The sequence below is a fragment of the Aethalodelphis obliquidens genome, unplaced genomic scaffold, assembly GCF_003676395.1.
Source record: "Aethalodelphis obliquidens isolate GAN/ISIS:26980383/991018 unplaced genomic scaffold, ASM367639v1 scaffold4, whole genome shotgun sequence".
NCBI classification, from domain to species: Eukaryota; Metazoa; Chordata; class Mammalia; order Artiodactyla; family Delphinidae; genus Aethalodelphis; species Aethalodelphis obliquidens.
In genome coordinates this window covers 28,335,087-28,353,049 of record NW_020837948.1, presented here as the reverse complement: position 1 = coordinate 28,353,049, position 17,963 = coordinate 28,335,087, and the positions used below count along the sequence as shown (strand labels likewise).

Genomic DNA, 17,963 nt, shown 5'->3' with positions numbered 1-17,963 from the left:
CTTACTAGGGAAATACTAGTGGAGCAAGGGCTGGTAAACTATGGCCTACAGGTTATTTCCAGCTTGCCAATTTTATAAATACAATTTTGTTGGAAGACAGTTACACCCATTCATTTACATATTGTCTATGGCTACTTTTACACTATAACAGTAGAATTGAGGAGCTCCAACAGAGACTGACACACAAAGCTGGAAATATTTACTATTTGGCCCTTTGTAATACAAATTTGACAAGCCCTGCACTAGAGCATTCCCATTAAAGTTAGGAAAAGACAAAGATATATATCATCAACCACTAATTTCTGGAGATATCCAATGCAATTAGAGAGAAATATTAAAACTTCAACTTTTCCTACTGCCTGCATTTCCATGAAAAAATCACTGATTTCCCTCTGAGGGCTTCCCTTCTCCCTTGCTATTATCTTCACTGAATAGCAATGGCAGCTCTGATTCACTCATACCTGACTTACCAAAATGATCTTTTAAATGTCCAACATTTCTTCAATAAAGCAAAATGGAAACACATACTGTATCTAAGACAAGACACTGTAATTACCAGTATTTTCAATTTAATTGTTCTTTGGAAAACACCGAAGGCATAACAAAATTCAGCAGGATCTACTGATCCTACATAGGGCTTGTAATGCAATTAATAGCATATCCAACATCTGAATGTGATGTATAACACTCTTGTGCAGTATGCATAAAAATAACAAATCTTACTGTTAACATACCCTTCCTGAAGAGATAATTCTTGGTTTTCCTCTTCGGGACCACTGCTATCACTTTGTAGTTCAGGTTCATTCTCATCTTTTCCTGGCAGAGTCTCCCAGCTTTCATCACTTGAGGACTGATCTTTTTCTGTACCAGAAAATCGATGAGGCAAAGAGGCAGACCATTCTCCATCACTGCATTCTGAACTGCAAATTTAGAACAGAAATATACTGTCATTACAAGTGCATTTATCATTTGGAGTGTTAACCAGGCATCATGGTAGAGAGTGGAGTACTGATGCTCTACATGTTTCATCAGGTGCCAATTAAATTTTAACATATTTTAAAAATAAATACAGGGCTTCCCTGGTGGCGCAGTGGTTGAGAGTCCACCTGCCGATGCAGGGGACACGGGTTCATGCCCCGGTCCGGGAGGATCCCACATGCTGCAGAGCGGCTGGGCCCGTGAGCCATGGCCGCTGAGCCTGCGCGTCCAGAGCCTGTGCTCCGCAATGGGAGAGGCCACAACAGTGAGAGGCCCGCATACCGCAAAAAAAAAAAAAATAATAAATAAATAAATAAATAAATACAGAGATAAATATTCAGCAGAATGTAACTTTTTCAAATGAACATAGCATATGGCAAGTTATGAAATTATCAATTTATTATTTTCTTCATTAAAGTAACTAATTCTGTGGTGCTTAGACACAGGTTCTTTATATTTTAGACATACTTCTACACAAAATTTTCAGTAATTTATTCGATAATGCCAGGTTAAATGCTATCTGGAATAAATAATAGAGTTATTACTCATCTGACTTAAAACAACTTTCTAATTACATACTGACAACTGATATTACATCCTCTATGAATATATTTTCACTATTACCATGTTTTAAAAGCTTACTTTTTTCTTCCTTTTACAAAAAACACTTTACAATGGAGAGAGATTCAATTCATAAAAAGCAGCACTGACAAATCTTTACTGAAGTCCTTTGGTAAGATTGTGAACACAAAATAAATTTCAACTCAAGAGAATATTTCGATAAGGAATGAAAAAGTGTGATAAAAGGGTTAATAAAAAATCTCCGAAGAATTACTTTTAGATAGTATGCATATTTAACTTTGGTTAATTTGGTCACATTCAACAACTTGCAAAGCATCAGACATCTTATATTACCAGAAGCTAAAATACTATTTAACAGTGTTGAAAATAAATCTTAAATGCTTTTTCTAACCATAGCAACCATTCTGGTCAAGAATTCTCTTAAAGATATTACCCTTTGTGCACTGACTTTTAAGAAACCCAAAAATAACAAAATTTAATCTACTTTTTTGAAAGGAAGTGATAATTGGTATTGTCTCCTTCTACAGGCAGATAAACCCAAGATGCAATTAATGAAGAGCAGCATTAATCTGAGCTCTGAGAAGTTAGCAGAAGTAAAAAAATAAAATAAAATCAACTTCCAATTTTCAGGGCCCAAACATCCTGGAGAAGAAATAGAACACAGCCCTGGCATAGCAAATAAAAGGTGTTCCTTCACTGGGTATGAGCCAAAACTGCTTATATTCTGTAAAATTTTCTGTGACCCAAAGAATAATCTAAGATCAAGTAAATCATTTCCAGACTTGTATCAGTGTCAAAATCTAACACAGAAAATAGTTTTAAAGGAGCTTACTGAGCTAACTTCCCTTGACTATGAAGCTTCTCAAATTCACAGCTAAATTACCAACTCCAGTTTTGAAATGTTTTTAAGAAGTAGAGTTGGATTTCTAGATTAATTTCTGGCAATTTTTAACATCTACTTAAAAGTGAATTTCATTTTTTAAACATTTCTCTCAGAGATTGATCCTGTCCAGAAAGATAACATATGAAACTTCTGAACTTTTCTGAATTAATGAAATAACTGATGGAATATCTCCGAATTTCAATAGAAAAAGAATGTCTATGATAAACAGTCAACATATTTAAGAAGCTTATGTCAAGGACTGGCAAACTATAGCCTTTTAGCCAAATCTGGCCCTGCTGCCTGCTTTGTTTGTTTGTTTTATGGTATGTGAGCTAAAAATGTTTTTTTTTTTTTACCTATTTATATTGGATTTTGCCTCTTAGTTTAAAAAACCTAAAATATTTACTATCTGGCCCCTTAAGAAAGTTTGCAGACCCCTGGCCTACATCATTATTACTCATTACACATAACACTCACCTCGAAGTAGATAATTTTTAAATATATATCCCTAGCCCTGATCACCATACTAAGCTTTTATAACCACTAACTGCCCACCAAACATTTTTAGATTTTCAGCCTCCTTTTAAAAATTATAGTTTTATAACAAAATTCATCTGCCATATAAGTCCCTTTCTTTATTTTCTATCTAATGGTATTATCCTGCCCTTAAGCTGGAAACCACATATCTTTGACTCTTCAGAAACTCCGCACTTTTAACTCCTTTTTTACTTTCCATTCTTTCTGTTCAATGGCTCTTATGTACTATCTCCTTTTTCTCCATTTCCCCTAACAAACCTTGGTTCAAGTGCTTTTCTCCAAACCTAGATTGAGACAATCAATTATTAACTGGTGTCCCTAAACTTAATCCCAAATCCCTCAACTCAAAGAACGCATTCTGAATATCCCTATCACTTCCATTTATATCAAACAGTACATTTCTAACATTACTCCAAAAATTTTCAACAGTTCCTCTCTACTAAAGCTGCATTTCATAAACTTAAGCCATTTGCCTACAGTACTCACAATTTTTGCCACAGTTGTACATTAACACTGTGTCTTAAGGTACAGCAGTTGAGAACACAGGTTCTGGAGTCAGCTGGCCTGGATTTGAATGCACCAGTTATTAGCTGTGAAAAAGTTACTTAACCTCTCTGTACCTTTATTGCCTCACCTATCAGGTAAATATAATAGTATCCACTATCTCCTTGAGTTCATTTGAGGAATAAATGAGTTAATATATAGAAAACATTCTAACAGTGCTTAGTAAATAATGTCATCAGCAACTATTATCAAATCTTTTTTTAAACAACAGTTTTTTTTTCACTCAAATACATTTTAGTTATCTCTTAAGCAATATCCATAAAGTTCCAAATTTGATGTGCTAGCTATATTTTTTTTGATTCACACTAATATAAATATATAATGATAAAAATTAAAAACACTTGTCTGCGTGCCACTTAATATATTTTACCCTCTTTAAAAAATACTGGCCTACAGAAAAAAAAAGTTTGAACTTCTAATGGCACTTATGATTTACTACATCTGATCCCAGTTATGAGTACATCCTTACATCCAACTCTTTCCTTCCAATATGCTCTATTCCAAATGCTGTCCCCCAAATACAAATTTTCATCACAACTATTCCTCCCACCACCAAGAATGTCTTCACAATCACTTCACCTTTTTTCCCATTTCAGGACCAGATCACTCTTTCAAGACCTTCCTCTACAACACTGCTTCTTTTGTTTTTCAATTAATTAATGGACTAGCCTTCTTATTCGTTCAGTCTAAACCACTAAAGTGCAGCTGCTTCTTTAACACTGCATTTAAAGGTATTTTTCTAAGTGCAAAATCACAGTTCCTTTTCCCAGAAAAGCATCTAAGGAGATTTGTCTGAACTGTGAAGCACCTGTAAGCTCTTGGAAGTTAACTAAGACTGTGCTATCGAACGACTTTACATAGACAACTTTCAGTGATATCAGTTTATTTAAAAAGGGCCAACAATTAATCGTCTTTAAAGTACGTTCCCCAGAAATTAACATACATTTGTGATATAAGTGATAGAAAGTAATATATCAATAATTTCCTATTAATAATTCATTCTGAACGTTATTATCTATGACAAATTTCAAACTTAATGTCTATTAATAATTTGTAGCTCTAAAAGTCCAAACTGGCTCAGAGGGCTAGTCGGAGGAAACTATGAATCGATGGCTAAGATTTTTTACTATGAAAAACAAAAAATCTACCACAGGCAATTTCTTTACTGAAGAAACAAAATACTACATTTAACATCAGGTGAAAGTTCCATCTACAACATATGATAGCCTTTTTCACCGTGGCAGTGGAACACCACAATGGCAAGAGCAAGCTCTGAAGTCTGATAGAGTTTAGGTTAGGATCTGCTCAGTACTTACTAGTACAAGCCTGGGCAATGAATGAACTTCCCTGAGCTCACTTCTCCTCATCTGTAAAATGAGGATATTAATATTTACTTTTCAGGTCTACAGTGCTGTTTAAATGAATACCACAGATAAAATGTTTTACACAATTTTTGGAAAATGGTAAACATTTAATAAAGGTAGTTCCTTCTTTCATCATATAAGCTGTTTGCTTAGAAATTTCATTTGGATTTTCTACCCGCACACCACCATTTTCCTCTTTTCTCTACCAAAGAAAATCTACTTGACATCCTCTGGTCTTACTGAATAGCAGTATCAGCCTCCTGGTCACCCAACAGCTTTATACCAGAGGTCAGCAAATTATGCCCTGGAGCAGAAGCCAAATCCGGCCACCTGTCTGTTTTTTAGTGGCCCGGACGCTAAGGATGTTTTTTTCATTTTAAAATGGTCATACAAGTATCCACATAATATCCTCAATATTGCCTTTTGGTCCACAAAGCCTAAAATATTTACTATCTGGTCAACCTTTTAAAAAAAGTTTGCAGACCCCAAAAAAGACGCAGCAAAGAAGCATCAAACATAGGTCAATGGAAGAGAAACCATGGAGCAGAAAAGGGTGAGCAAACAGCTCAATGGTAGCACTGAAGTCAAAGAAAATGGGTAGAGAAAAAAATCAATTGGCTATGGAAATTGGGAGGTCACTGTTAACATGGGAGAATATAGAAATAATACAGGGAGTTAGATTTTGAGGCATTTAATAATAGTGGATAGTGAAGGAACAGAAGCAGAGTATGTGGAACATTTATTCTGAAAATTCAGCAGTGGAAGAGAAAATATAAACAGGCAAGTAGTTAAAAGAGGGAGCAAGATCAATGAAGGCTGCCCCCAGGATTTAGAAAATTTAGAGAAGGAACCCAGGAGTAAAGGTAACAGATATGTAAGGTGTCAGATATGACTGCAGGCACAGAATGAGAAAAGTCAGCTCTCTTCATTGAAGAAGAAATTTAAAATAGGAACCAATACCAACATATTCTAATATGTTAGTATGTTAATATGTATTCTGATGGAGGAGAGGAAAACAAGAAAGTTCACATTTAATTATTTCAGTATCTCCAGGAAAGCAGAGACAAAGTTATCCTCTAAGAATGACAGGAGTATAAGGAACTAAAAGCAAAAAGAGAAAAGATTTTAAAATAACTTTTCAAGGAGAACAAGCAACAGAACAAACAGGACACAAAATGATCATGGACTAACGAGGACCCATTTGTTCTTGATTATAAAAGCGTATGAGTTAAACATTAAAAATTTTTCAAAGTAAAAACTAAAATACCACTGTGACTTTTATATGGTCTTTCATTAGTACTGTCTCCCATTAACATTTAGAGCTATATGCAAGAGCAAAAAACTATAACTTACTCAAGTATTACACTCTTTACAGATTCAACTGTGAATCAAAAAACCTTTTTCACATAAATAAAATTATATGTGGTTTCTAGACAAAACATTTTATGTACAAATCTAGGTAGAAATCAGATACAGAAGTAAAACCAGGCAAAAGCCACCTCTTATTCCCTAAGTCCCCCAAGGAATGGTTTGTTTGTCTTCTTTGATATTTATCGCATCCACAAAAACTCAACTATATAGGAGCTTAGGGAAGAGTGAAATTTTAGATAATTTTCTTATCTGACCATCTGTGGATCAAAAACACTTTTGAATTTTATTGAAAATACTCTGGAAGGAAATTATATTAAAACATATTATATAATTCAATGCATTTTCCAAAATAGTATACTAAACATAATCTAACAGTTTGAGACTTTTTACTAGTACTAACACTGACTATGTTGTAATAAAGTAATACAAATGGAAGCTGTTCAAATCTATGTCTACTTAATTTAGTAAATAAGGCCCAAATGGTTTGGTTTTTTGGCTGTGCCAGGCAGGTTGTGGGACCTTAGTTCCCTGACCAGGGATCGGACCTGAGCCCTTGGCAGTACCACGGGACCTCCAGGGAAGTCCCTGGTTTTTCTTTTTGAATTCTGCCTGCCTTTTACAACTTTCTGATCTTTTCCCCTAGTATCAAAATATTGTAATCTATGACTCCCTAGCATGCCTGAGGAACGAAGTTATTTATCCCCAATTTACTCCTTTTAAACTTCTATGAACTTGGAAACAAGATATAAAGTTTTCCTAAAATATTAGAGCATGTGCTTAAAGATCTTTGTTTTGGCTGTTCATAGATGCTTTACTTGTTGGGAGATAGCGAGATCAGAGGAGCTTTCTTCATGGCTTTCAGCAAACATACAGGAGAGGAAAGGAGCTTAATTTAGCCTCATGATAATTATCTGTATATTCTGTCTTCCTCATAAGGCTGGTGAACACCAAGGCAACAGGAATCATGATTATTTGTATTTACAGAGTACCTGAAACAAAATGTGATCCCTGGGAGGATTTCAATAATCCTTTTTAAGTATATCAAATGTAATCAACTAAATAACCAATATTCCTTTTATTCTCCCAAAGTCATCAACAACAACAAAAAAGTTGTCCTGACATTTTTATCTTTGGTAAGGTTTTTTACCTTTTAAGCAAGGTTAAGGCCTAGGGACAAAAACTCTGCCAAAAAACCTCAAGTACTATAAGAAGTGGTTAAGAGATAGCACACCTCTCTTCAGAGCGATTAGGCCTAAGGTTAAAATGTGCTGGCATGGCTGAAAGGTTCTTTTAAACTCAAGATCTTGTCCACAAACAGTTATTAAAGTTCTCAGGGTATATTTCAAAAGAGCAGGGTATTAACCTAACTCTCCGGTCTAATTCCAAGTCTGGTAATTATATGCTGCCTGTTAAAATTCCCCTTGCAGTTGTAATTTAATAAGGTGGCGTTCAGTTCTCGTCAAACAGCTCAGAGCAATGCAACCAGCTACAATGCTTATCCCATAAAGTGTAATGTTTCAGATGTGATTAAGTGATCATTTAGAATTTTTCAGGGAATCAGGCCGTACATTCATTAAAGTATTTTTCCAGTTGTAAAGAATAAACTATATACTTTTTAAGGGGCCAAAAATTCCTATACCTTGAAATGTCACAGTAAATTTTAGTTTATGTTATTTATAAGACAGTTCTGTAGTTATTATAATACTAACATGACAAGAAAACTCTTCAAATATATCATCTTCAAGTTTTACAAAGCAGAGAAAATGCAAAAATCCCTCACAGACGCAAAGCAGAAGCTATTTATACTTTCCTTCTCAAGGCACTGGTGAGAGAGTCACTGTGTTTCCCCATTTCTCCAATCTGCAAATACCAGAACTTAGGAGAACTACAGTAAAACATTAGGAAGATGAACAAGTGGCAGAATGAAACTACACAGGAGTGTACAGCTACGAAATTTCAACATTTATCTGGCGCCATATTAAAAGGCATTCTGGAACTGTGATCTCTTGCAGAGAGTAAGGCAGAGGAACTGGAAACAGTAGCACAGAAATAGAATTACTCCCCAAGATTGTATAGACTTTTTAAATGAGGTCCTAAAATATATCTTAAGGCTCACAGATGCATATATAGGTAGAATCCTAGGTAGAATCATTATCCTTGATGAAAGCCTTAAAAAAGAAACAAAAAAAATAGTAAGTGTTTCTGTCATTTCGATGTGTCTTAAAGAATACTCTAAAATTAGTTCCATCATCTAAGTACACCCAACTACAGGTTCTATAAGTCAATATATTACTAAAAAGTTTCTATTAACTGTGTTTTTCTCATCTATATTTTGTTTATTAAAAAATCTGTCATTTTTCAGAGTACTGACATTATCACTCAAGGAAAAAACTTATAAATAAATATACAAAGACAACATCCTATAACTCTTAAAAGGCCAGAATCATTCTAGGCAAAGAAAACAATGCTACTATTAACAACAACAACAGCAAAAATCAATTTAAAAAGCAAGAGCCGAAAACACTACCATTTACCACTGCAACAAAAAGAATAAAATATCTAGGATTAAACCTACCTAAGGAGACAAAAGACCTGTATGCAGAAAATTATAAGACACTGATGAAAGAAATTAAAGATGATACAAACAGATAGAGAGATATACCATGCTCTTGGATTGGAAGAATCAACATTGTGAAAATGACTCTACTACCCAAAGCAATCTACAGATTCAACGCAATCCCTATCAAACTACCACTGGCATTTTTCACAGAACTAGAACAAAAAATTTCACAAGTTGTATGGAAACACAAAAGATCCCGAATAGCCAAAGCAATCTTGAGAAAGAAAAACGGAGCTGGAGGAATCAGGCTCCCTGACTTCAGACTATACTACAAAGCTACAGTCATCAAGATAGTATGGTACTGGCACAAAAACAGAAATATAGATGAACGGAACAGGATAGAAAGTCGAGAGATAAACCCACGCACATATGGTCACCTTATCTTTGATAAAGGAGGCAAGAATATACAGTGGAGAAAAGACAGCCTCTTCAATAAGTGGTGCTGGGAAAACTGGACAGCTACATGGAAAAGAATGAAATTAGAACACTCCCTAACACCATACACAAAAGTAAACTCAAAATGGATTAAAGACCAAAATGTAAGGTCAGACCCTATCAAACTCTTAGAGGAAAACATAGGCAGAACACTCTATGCCATAAATCACAGCAAGATCCTTTTCGACCCACCTCCTAGAGAAATGGAAATAAAAACAAACATAAACAAATGGGACCTAATGAAACTTAAAACCTTTTGCACATAAACAAGACGAAAAGACAACCCTCAGAATGGGAGAAAATATTTGCAAATGAAGCAACTGACAAAGGATTAATCTCCAAAATTTACAAGCAGCTCATGCATCTCAATATTAAAAAAAACAAACAACCCAATCCAAAAATGGGCAGAAGACCTAAATAGACATTTCTCCAAAGAAGATATACAGATTGCCAACAAACACATGAAAGAACACTCAACATCATTAATCATTACAGAAATGCAAATCAAAACTACAATGAGATATCATCTCACACCAGTCAGAATGGCCATCATCAAAAAATCTACAAACAATAAATGCTGGAGAGGGTGTGGAGAAAAGGGAACCCTCTTGCACTGTTGGTGGGAATGTAAATGGATACAGCCACTATGGAGAACAGTATGGACGTTCCTTAAAAAACTAAAAATAGAACTACCATATGACCCAGCAATCCCACTTCTGGGCATATACCCTGAGAAAACCGTAATTCAAAATGAGTCATGTACCACAATGTTCACTGCAGCTCTATTTACAATAGCCAGGACATGGAAGCAACCTAAGTGCCCATCAACAGATGAATGGATAAAGATGTGGCACATATATACAATGGAATATTACTCAGCCATAAAATGAAACAAAATTGAGTTATTTGTAGTGAGGTGGATGGACGTAGAGTCTGTCATACAGAGTGAAGTAAGTCAGAAAGAGAAAGACAACTACTGTATGCTAACACATATATATGGAATCTAAAAAACAAATAAAAAATGGTCATGAAGAACCTAGGGGCAAGACGGGAATAAAGACGCAGACCTACTAGAGAATGGACTTGAGGATACTGGGAGGGGGAAGGGTAAACTGGGACGAAGTGAGAGAGTGGCATGGACACATATACACTACCAAATGTAAAATAGATAGCTAGTGGGAAGCAGCCGCATAGCACAGGGAGATCAGCTTGGTGCTTTGTGACCACCTAGAAGGGTGGGTTAGGGAGGGTGGGAGGGAGGGAGACTCAAGAAGGAAGAGATATGGGGATATGTATATATGTATAACTGACTCACTTTGTTATAACGCAGAAACTAACACACCACTGTAAAGCAATTATACTCCAATAAAGATGTTAAAAAAATAAATAAATAAAATAATTTAAAAAAAAAACCCAAGAGCCAAGTAAACTACCCTTTTTCTTGAGGGTGGAAAACAGTGTAAATATTTCATCAACTTCATTAGATGACATCAGGCCTAACTATAAAAAGCAAAAAAAAGAAGCTTTTATTTTTGATTAGTGTCTATAATGGAGAAAGCACAGCCAAATTAAATGATTTTCTTCAAAAAAAGCAAAATGTAGTAAAAAATGCTTAGAAATACTACTTAACAATTCCCACTGGGGTCTAAGCCAGCACCCAGAAATCAAACACTTTCATATTTCTGTAGCAAAATGTATGAATACTTGAAAATAGTCCTCGTTTTAATTTAGATCTAGATCTGCCATCAAGTAAGTTAATATTAGGTCAGGTTTTGTTGTCAATTTCTGTTTTTAGAACTTTGCGGATTTTGGATAAAAGACTGTGGACCTAGACTGAAAAAACAGAAATAAATCAGGCACAAGTTCTTTTTTTTTTTTTTTAATTGGCCGCACCACATGGCATACAAAATCTTAGTTCCCCAGCCAGGGATAGAACCTGTACCCCCTGCAGTGGAAGTGCAGCATCCTAACCACTGGACTGCCAGGGAAGTCTCAGGCACAAGTTCTTAACTAACTTTATTCTTAGCTTAGAAAATAGTAGGTTACATAAATACTATCTGCTAACCCTTGAAGTTTACAAACTTCAAGATAGCAGTAGAAATATTTTAATTATTTCTACAAGTTACTTATACTATACTACGGAAGCTTAATTCATACATCCAATGAAAATCAAAAAGATTTTATTAACTTTATGATATGAAATAAAATATATAAAATGCATTCATATTCAAAAGGATAAATTTCTTCCCTTGTAGTACTTTCTAGTTAAAAAAAACTATTTCTTTAAATTAATAAAATCTTGAAATTGCACTGTAATTGAGCATGGCAAGGGTTCCCACTAGCTTAAAAGGATAGGTGAAAGTGACTCTGGGGTAATGAAAAGTCAGCAGTTGGACAAAGAAATTCTCCATTTCTCTCTTCTTTCTGTTGTCCTACAGTTTGGAAAAAAAGGAATCTATGTAAGAGGAAACAGAATGCTTATTATAAGAAAAGTTATATGTTCTCTTGAAAATAGTAAATTATAGTGGTGAAGAACACAGAGCCTGGAGTTAGTCAATAAGTAGATAATCAAATTCCAGCTCCACCTTTTACTAGCTTTGTGACCTTAGGAAGTTAGTAAGTGCTCTTATGCCTCAGTTTCATCTATAAATGCGGAAAATAATAGAATGTACCACATAAAGTTGTTAATGAAAATTAAATGCTAAACAAAAATAAGTAAAAAAATAAACAGTGACAGGAACAGCAACAGGAAGAATAAACAGGTGATATTAGTAAATACTGGCAAAGTTAATGCAATATTACCAATCAAAATTTTCTGTGGTTTTAATCACTTTTTAAACCCAGACTGGCTTAGAAATTTTTTTTAATACAATAAATGTTTACCTTGCATTTTATTAACTGAAATACCATGAACTGAAATAATTAGTAGCTCTATCTTTCTATAATAATGAATAACCACTACCTGAACTTATAATTTCTGTAAAATCCTGAAATCCCTCAAAGAGAGTTTCTGTGAAAAACTAACGAGTAGTTTACATGTATGGTTACCACTCAGTAAATAAGAATATTTGATAAGTCAAAATATCTAACTCACTGACCATGTCAGACAGCCCATCCACCAAATATCATGGTACTAGAAATAAACCACTTTGCTCACTAAACCATCTCACAAAGCACAGCACGAAACCTTACCTATCTTCATCTTTGTCATACAGTTGGTAATAATCTCCACAGCCATTCCAAAACGTATTATCCACAACTTCTTGCCTTCCTGTGGCTCCATTTTCTGGTGTTATTTGGTTATCTTCTGTTTCTCTCTGTGTAACTCTTGCGAAAGGCAGATCCAAGAACATACAATCATGTTCTCCATCATAGTCATCACATTTTATTAAGAGGTCATCTGAGCCATTTTCCTCAACTTCCAAAGCCTCTCTCCACCTCTGAACACTTCTTTGTTTAGCCTCATGCCTATTAAAACCTGTTTCTTGGTCCACCTGGCTTGAACTTATCAGTTTCCTAACTTTGGGCCTCACTACCTGTTCAGGAGAACTTCCCTGGTTTTTGCCCCTATCACTGGTATTTTGCTCACTGCAAATATGCCTGGGAGCACAGGCTGAATCTTCAACTGAATTTTCTCTTTGTCTCTCCTGGCTAGTATTATTTTGTTGTTTCTTTCTAACCACTTCATCTTCAGAAGAGGACCTCTGAAATTCCTGATTGTTCTGATTGACAAACTCAGTATCACCAGTTGAACTTTTCACTAAAGGTGCTGAATCTACCTCTTCAAACTCATCTCTTAATTCACAGTTAAAAGAGGGAACTGTCGGTGAAAGACCAGTGTATGCCTCTACCTCTCCATTTTCCAACTCAAACACTGTATTGCCCAATGCTTCCTGATATCTACCACCTTCCACAACGTCTGCAGAGAGCTGATGACTGTCATTATCCTCTCCATGTCTGCCATCTGGATCATAAGAGTCAGTATGAACCAATGTAATTCCATTTTGAACACTTGAAGCATTACAAACTTCTGAAGTATATTCTCCCTCAGAATGATTGTGAAGATCCGTACTGCTTCCTAAGGTCTCCCTGCCTTCCTCGCTATGATGTACTGCAGCAAAGGATGGACTGCTCTCAATGGTTTGATTCAATGCTGTATCACAAATGGGAATTTCTGCTTCAGTTTTTTCAAATAAAGGGTCATTGGGTAAAGAAGAATGAACTTGATCCAATGGACTGGAACCTTCATAGGGAACAAAAGAAAACATATTTAGAGGGATTAATTTAGATAATGTTTTATTTAATAATGAGTCTTTAACTAGAAATCATACCAATTATTACTTATTTGAGAATATGAGTGAATTTCTCTGACAGGTGCTTATAGGCTCCCTAACTTAACTGGGAGGGCGGACTGGTTACCCTATGAGTTCATTTATGCCACTGTGTAGCCTCTTAATATCCTCTCCCTCAGATGTCTTCTGTAGGTTTTTCACCTAAATCCTAATACCTAAAACATTCTGTAAAAGACATTTAAAAGAGAGGCTAATAAGAGACTAACAATGAGAGGCATAAGTGAAGTCACAGGGTAACCAATCTGCCCTCCCAGTTGTTGGACTGTGCAATTCAGACTTAAATTACTTTATTACATGCAGATTTTTTTTTACATGTAGATATTTTAAAAGGTGGTTATAATAGATATAAGAACAGGCTATATACAGATCTAACAGAAATGAGACTCTACTGTGTTTTATGTCAATTCAGAAGATTATATCTCAGTCCCTAGATACATAATATTACATTTCTATCCCCAAAATGAATTGTTAAAATATACCTACAATGAGTAAACTTTAACTATGTTACAGCTATCAGTGAAAAACAACAAAAGAGTCAATGTGTTGATTCTCTTTGTCATAGTTTGTCAGAATTCTGAGACAAGAGTAAAATCCTATCTACTCCACAAATTACTTTAAACATGACTATCTTTTACCATCACTAATGTAATAACAAAAAATGAAGATGCTAAGACCTGTTGGAACAAAAATTTATAAATAACTGAAGGGAAGTCTTATCATATCACAAAAAGGCTGCTTTAACAGAAGGACCTTAGGTAATAATTCAGATTCTTGTATATAAATGACAGTAAAAAAAATAACCTAGAATTATCAAGTTTGCTCAGGACAAGAGGAAGATGACATTCCAGTCCAAAAATGTGTAGTTATAGTACATGGATACCTGCAAAATACTTTTTCAAACTAATGAATAATTAGGAAATTTTAATTAAATAACTATGTATTACTTGACATTTATATTTTATATGATTCTAAAAGAATCAACTTAACCAAGCTAAATTATTGAGATGCAAATAAAACAAAAAGCTATTTAAATGTAATATGCAGGGAAAAATATACTCAGTTCACATTAAAAATTTTTTTGGATTGAAAGATGAAGAATTCCTCTGGCTGAAGGATGTGACAACATGTAATCACTGCCATGACAATGTAGTTATTGATTGGCCATATTCTATCTTTTTCTATGTTTAAATGTATACACTATTAAGTTAACAGAAAATTTTGAAATGAATTTCTTGATAGGAAATGTATAGCATTTATACTCAGAGACACACATAAAACCCACTATTTCAAATATTACAAGATCAATTCTTACATGGTTATTAATAGCTTTTAAATAATCCCATGTTGCATACCTGAGGAATTTTCTTTTGGAACATCATCTAGTTCCAACACTTCATAGTCATCACCAGCCCTACCTAAGCTTCTTTCATGCCTGGTCATACATGGTTTGAAACTGACATATGCATGTCTTCTGCCATATCGCCTGCCTGTGATTGTCTGATATCCTCCTGCTGGTTTGGGCCAGGCCGCCTTGCTGGATTCTTGATCCATTGCTGAAAAACAAAGTTAAAAATAAAAGAGACACAGCAATGACTTATTCTGACATTTGGGGTAATGTTTCAACATATATTGCCAAATCATATGCTACTGAACATCGAATGCCCCTTACTAGCAATATAAAACATACCTGAAAAGAAAACATGAAATACTACATTATGAGAGTTATGTGACCCCCTTATCCCCCAAATATCTTAAAGTTTGGCTCCTTTAAGGTATTTCAGATTTTTATAATGTTACTTACCCCAATTTTTTTCCACTTGCCAAATTACTATACTGTAAAAGCTCCTTAAGGATTGGAGAATGATTCTCCAAGTTATCAAAGTACCTTATGTATAAGTGCTCAATACATATTTGTTGAGTGAATTATTCACACGTACATGATACGATGGTTTCAATTACATTAAAAGTGAATAAATTCCAGTCAAAGGTAACAAGTAATTTCTTTAAATGGTATCTGTACTATTATAAAGAACTAACGGGACCACAATAAAATATATCCCAAAGATCAGGGTCAGGTAAAACTCTCCAAAAGAAAACAGTGGTGAGCCAAGTCAAACTCTTCAAAACTACCAATGGTATACATATGGTATGTATGAAAAGAAAAAGCCATCAACATTTGAACAACTCGAATATTAAGTTCGATGCCTGAGGGATATATAGTAGCAACAGTAGCATCTTTTACTGGGTAGGACATTATCTCATATATACATATAGTAAAAGTTTGCTTAGTCCATTGAGTTTTACATATATTATGCAGGAACTAAACAAAATATTTTCTCACAGTATACGGAATAGTCAATAAATGAAAAAGTTACACATTTTTCTTTTATTGCATTAGAATAAGAAATATAATTGCTTTTAAGCACAAAAACCTGTATTTATAACATTATAATATATGATACCAAGTGTTACATTGTTACTTCATCCCCTCACAAACCTGTTGAGGTGGATACTGTATTTTATTTTAAAGAATAAAAAACTAGGGTTAAAATGAATTATTTAAGAAACTTGTCCAATAACCCAATATTATGACTCCCGACCAGTACCCTTAACAACACCTCCAAAAGAACAGTCTCCAAAGTGGAAAGCACAATAGATGCCAAGGGGGTATGGAAAGGAAATATGAGTTTCTATTTATACTCATTTTTGTATCAAAAATTAGAAATTAAGCTTTATAAATATTCAATACACGGATTGAAACTAGCCTTAAGTAAGACGACGATCACACATCACGTATGGTACTCAAGGATTATCTGGAAGGAAAAATATGAAGTTCTCAATGTAGAGGAACTGACAGAGACACCTTGCTTACCTGCTGGCTCTTTTTCAGTATACTGTGACATATATGGCAGTTTTTGTGTGCCCAGTTCAGTGGAATTATGGATGTGATTTAGTTTTTACTCACACAATGGATAAGCTGCAGGAGATTCCTACAAAGAAACCATGGATTAAACAAAATAGTAATAATACAGCACAAAACAAAAATAGCAAAACTAATACTACTTCTCCTAGTGAAGTTCTTAGCTAGCCCATAATAACAGAGAAAAACACAATTGGATCTGACAAGTCAATCAAAAAACCTCAAAACTATGAAGATGGCTATTTGAAAGAGATTTAGATCTCCTCTTGAAAAACCTTGCCTTAAGTATGTATCATCCTTAAGATTGACAATGATAATAACACAAAAATAATTTATAAGGAAATAAGCAAATATATTGGGAGAAGTGTTGATTGGGGTATGTGACCAAACTGTTTGGGGGTCTACTACACACTATCTGCTTCTCCATCAAAAACTAAGTTCCTTTAGCCCTGGCATTGTTAAAAGAAGTTAACCCTAAGAATACAAACTTCATTTTAAAAATGTATAGTGGTACATTTTAAAAATATATAGTGGCTTATGACAATTAATAATTAACGTGTATAAAAATGATACACTTGTTCTTTACAATAATAGTCAATTGATCATTCAGATATTTTAATCCCACAGAAAAACCCATTCTAAATTAGAAGAACTAAAATTTACCATGCAAAGTATAAAATGACTTCATCTGTTTTGAAGTTAATCCATTTATTTACTATTTTAAAAGTTGCAACCTGTGCCTTTTTTTAAAGTTTGTCAAGAGCTTAGCTTTTTAATTAAATACGTTAATTACTTAAAAACGAGCTATTGCTAAACTGCCTACCACCAACTTAAAGCTGTTACAAGATGATAGTTCTGAAAATTAGTTTAACTGTATATATCTATCTAGCCATGTATAGCTATAAATTAACATACATAAAAGTACACATATCCTCCCATATAAATTATAAATTCAGCAATAGGTTGTACAGTAATGTTCTAATATAGCTAAATCAAGTCAGATGGTTAACAATAGCTAAAGGGTAAAGGAATATCAAGAAAATAATTCTACCATACTGGCAAAAACACAAGCTCTGATTAATATTGTTTTAATAGTAAGAAAAATAATGTGCAATTAACTTGAATCTTCACAGATTCACAGTATAATAATACATGCAGACTCAAAGGTCGGCCATGGATTTAAGTTCATGAGTAGTTTACCCAAAGTCTTTTCTTTGAAATAAGGCAATATTCCAGGCACTATTTTCAGTGCTGAGGATATAACAATGAACAAAATAGATAAATATTCCTGCCCTCCTAAAACTGCAGTATGGGGTATAGACATTAAACAAATCAGTAAAAAATAAAGATATGTTAG

General features: G+C 34.3%; 1 protein-coding gene across 2 annotated transcripts in view; it reads right to left on the bottom strand.

Moving 5' to 3' along the window:
* The window catches only part of PJA2 (praja ring finger ubiquitin ligase 2), a 79,085-nt gene that overhangs the window by 35,776 nt on the left and 25,346 nt on the right, over positions 1–17,963 (bottom strand). Inside the window, exons 2-5 of one of the 2 annotated variants that reach the window (XM_027100257.1) lie at positions 16,559–16,676; positions 15,039–15,239; positions 12,527–13,577; positions 735–920 (exon numbers count right to left, since the gene is read on the bottom strand). In XM_027100257.1, the coding sequence (XP_026956058.1) occupies positions 735–920; positions 12,527–13,577; positions 15,039–15,239; positions 16,559–16,589 (1,469 nt within the window). In that variant the 5' untranslated portion in view covers positions 16,590–16,676. Of the gene's footprint in view, positions 1–734; positions 921–12,526; positions 13,578–15,038; positions 15,240–16,451; positions 16,500–16,558; positions 16,677–17,963 lie in introns of those variants that run through there. The other variant, XM_027100263.1, reaches the window with a different exon arrangement.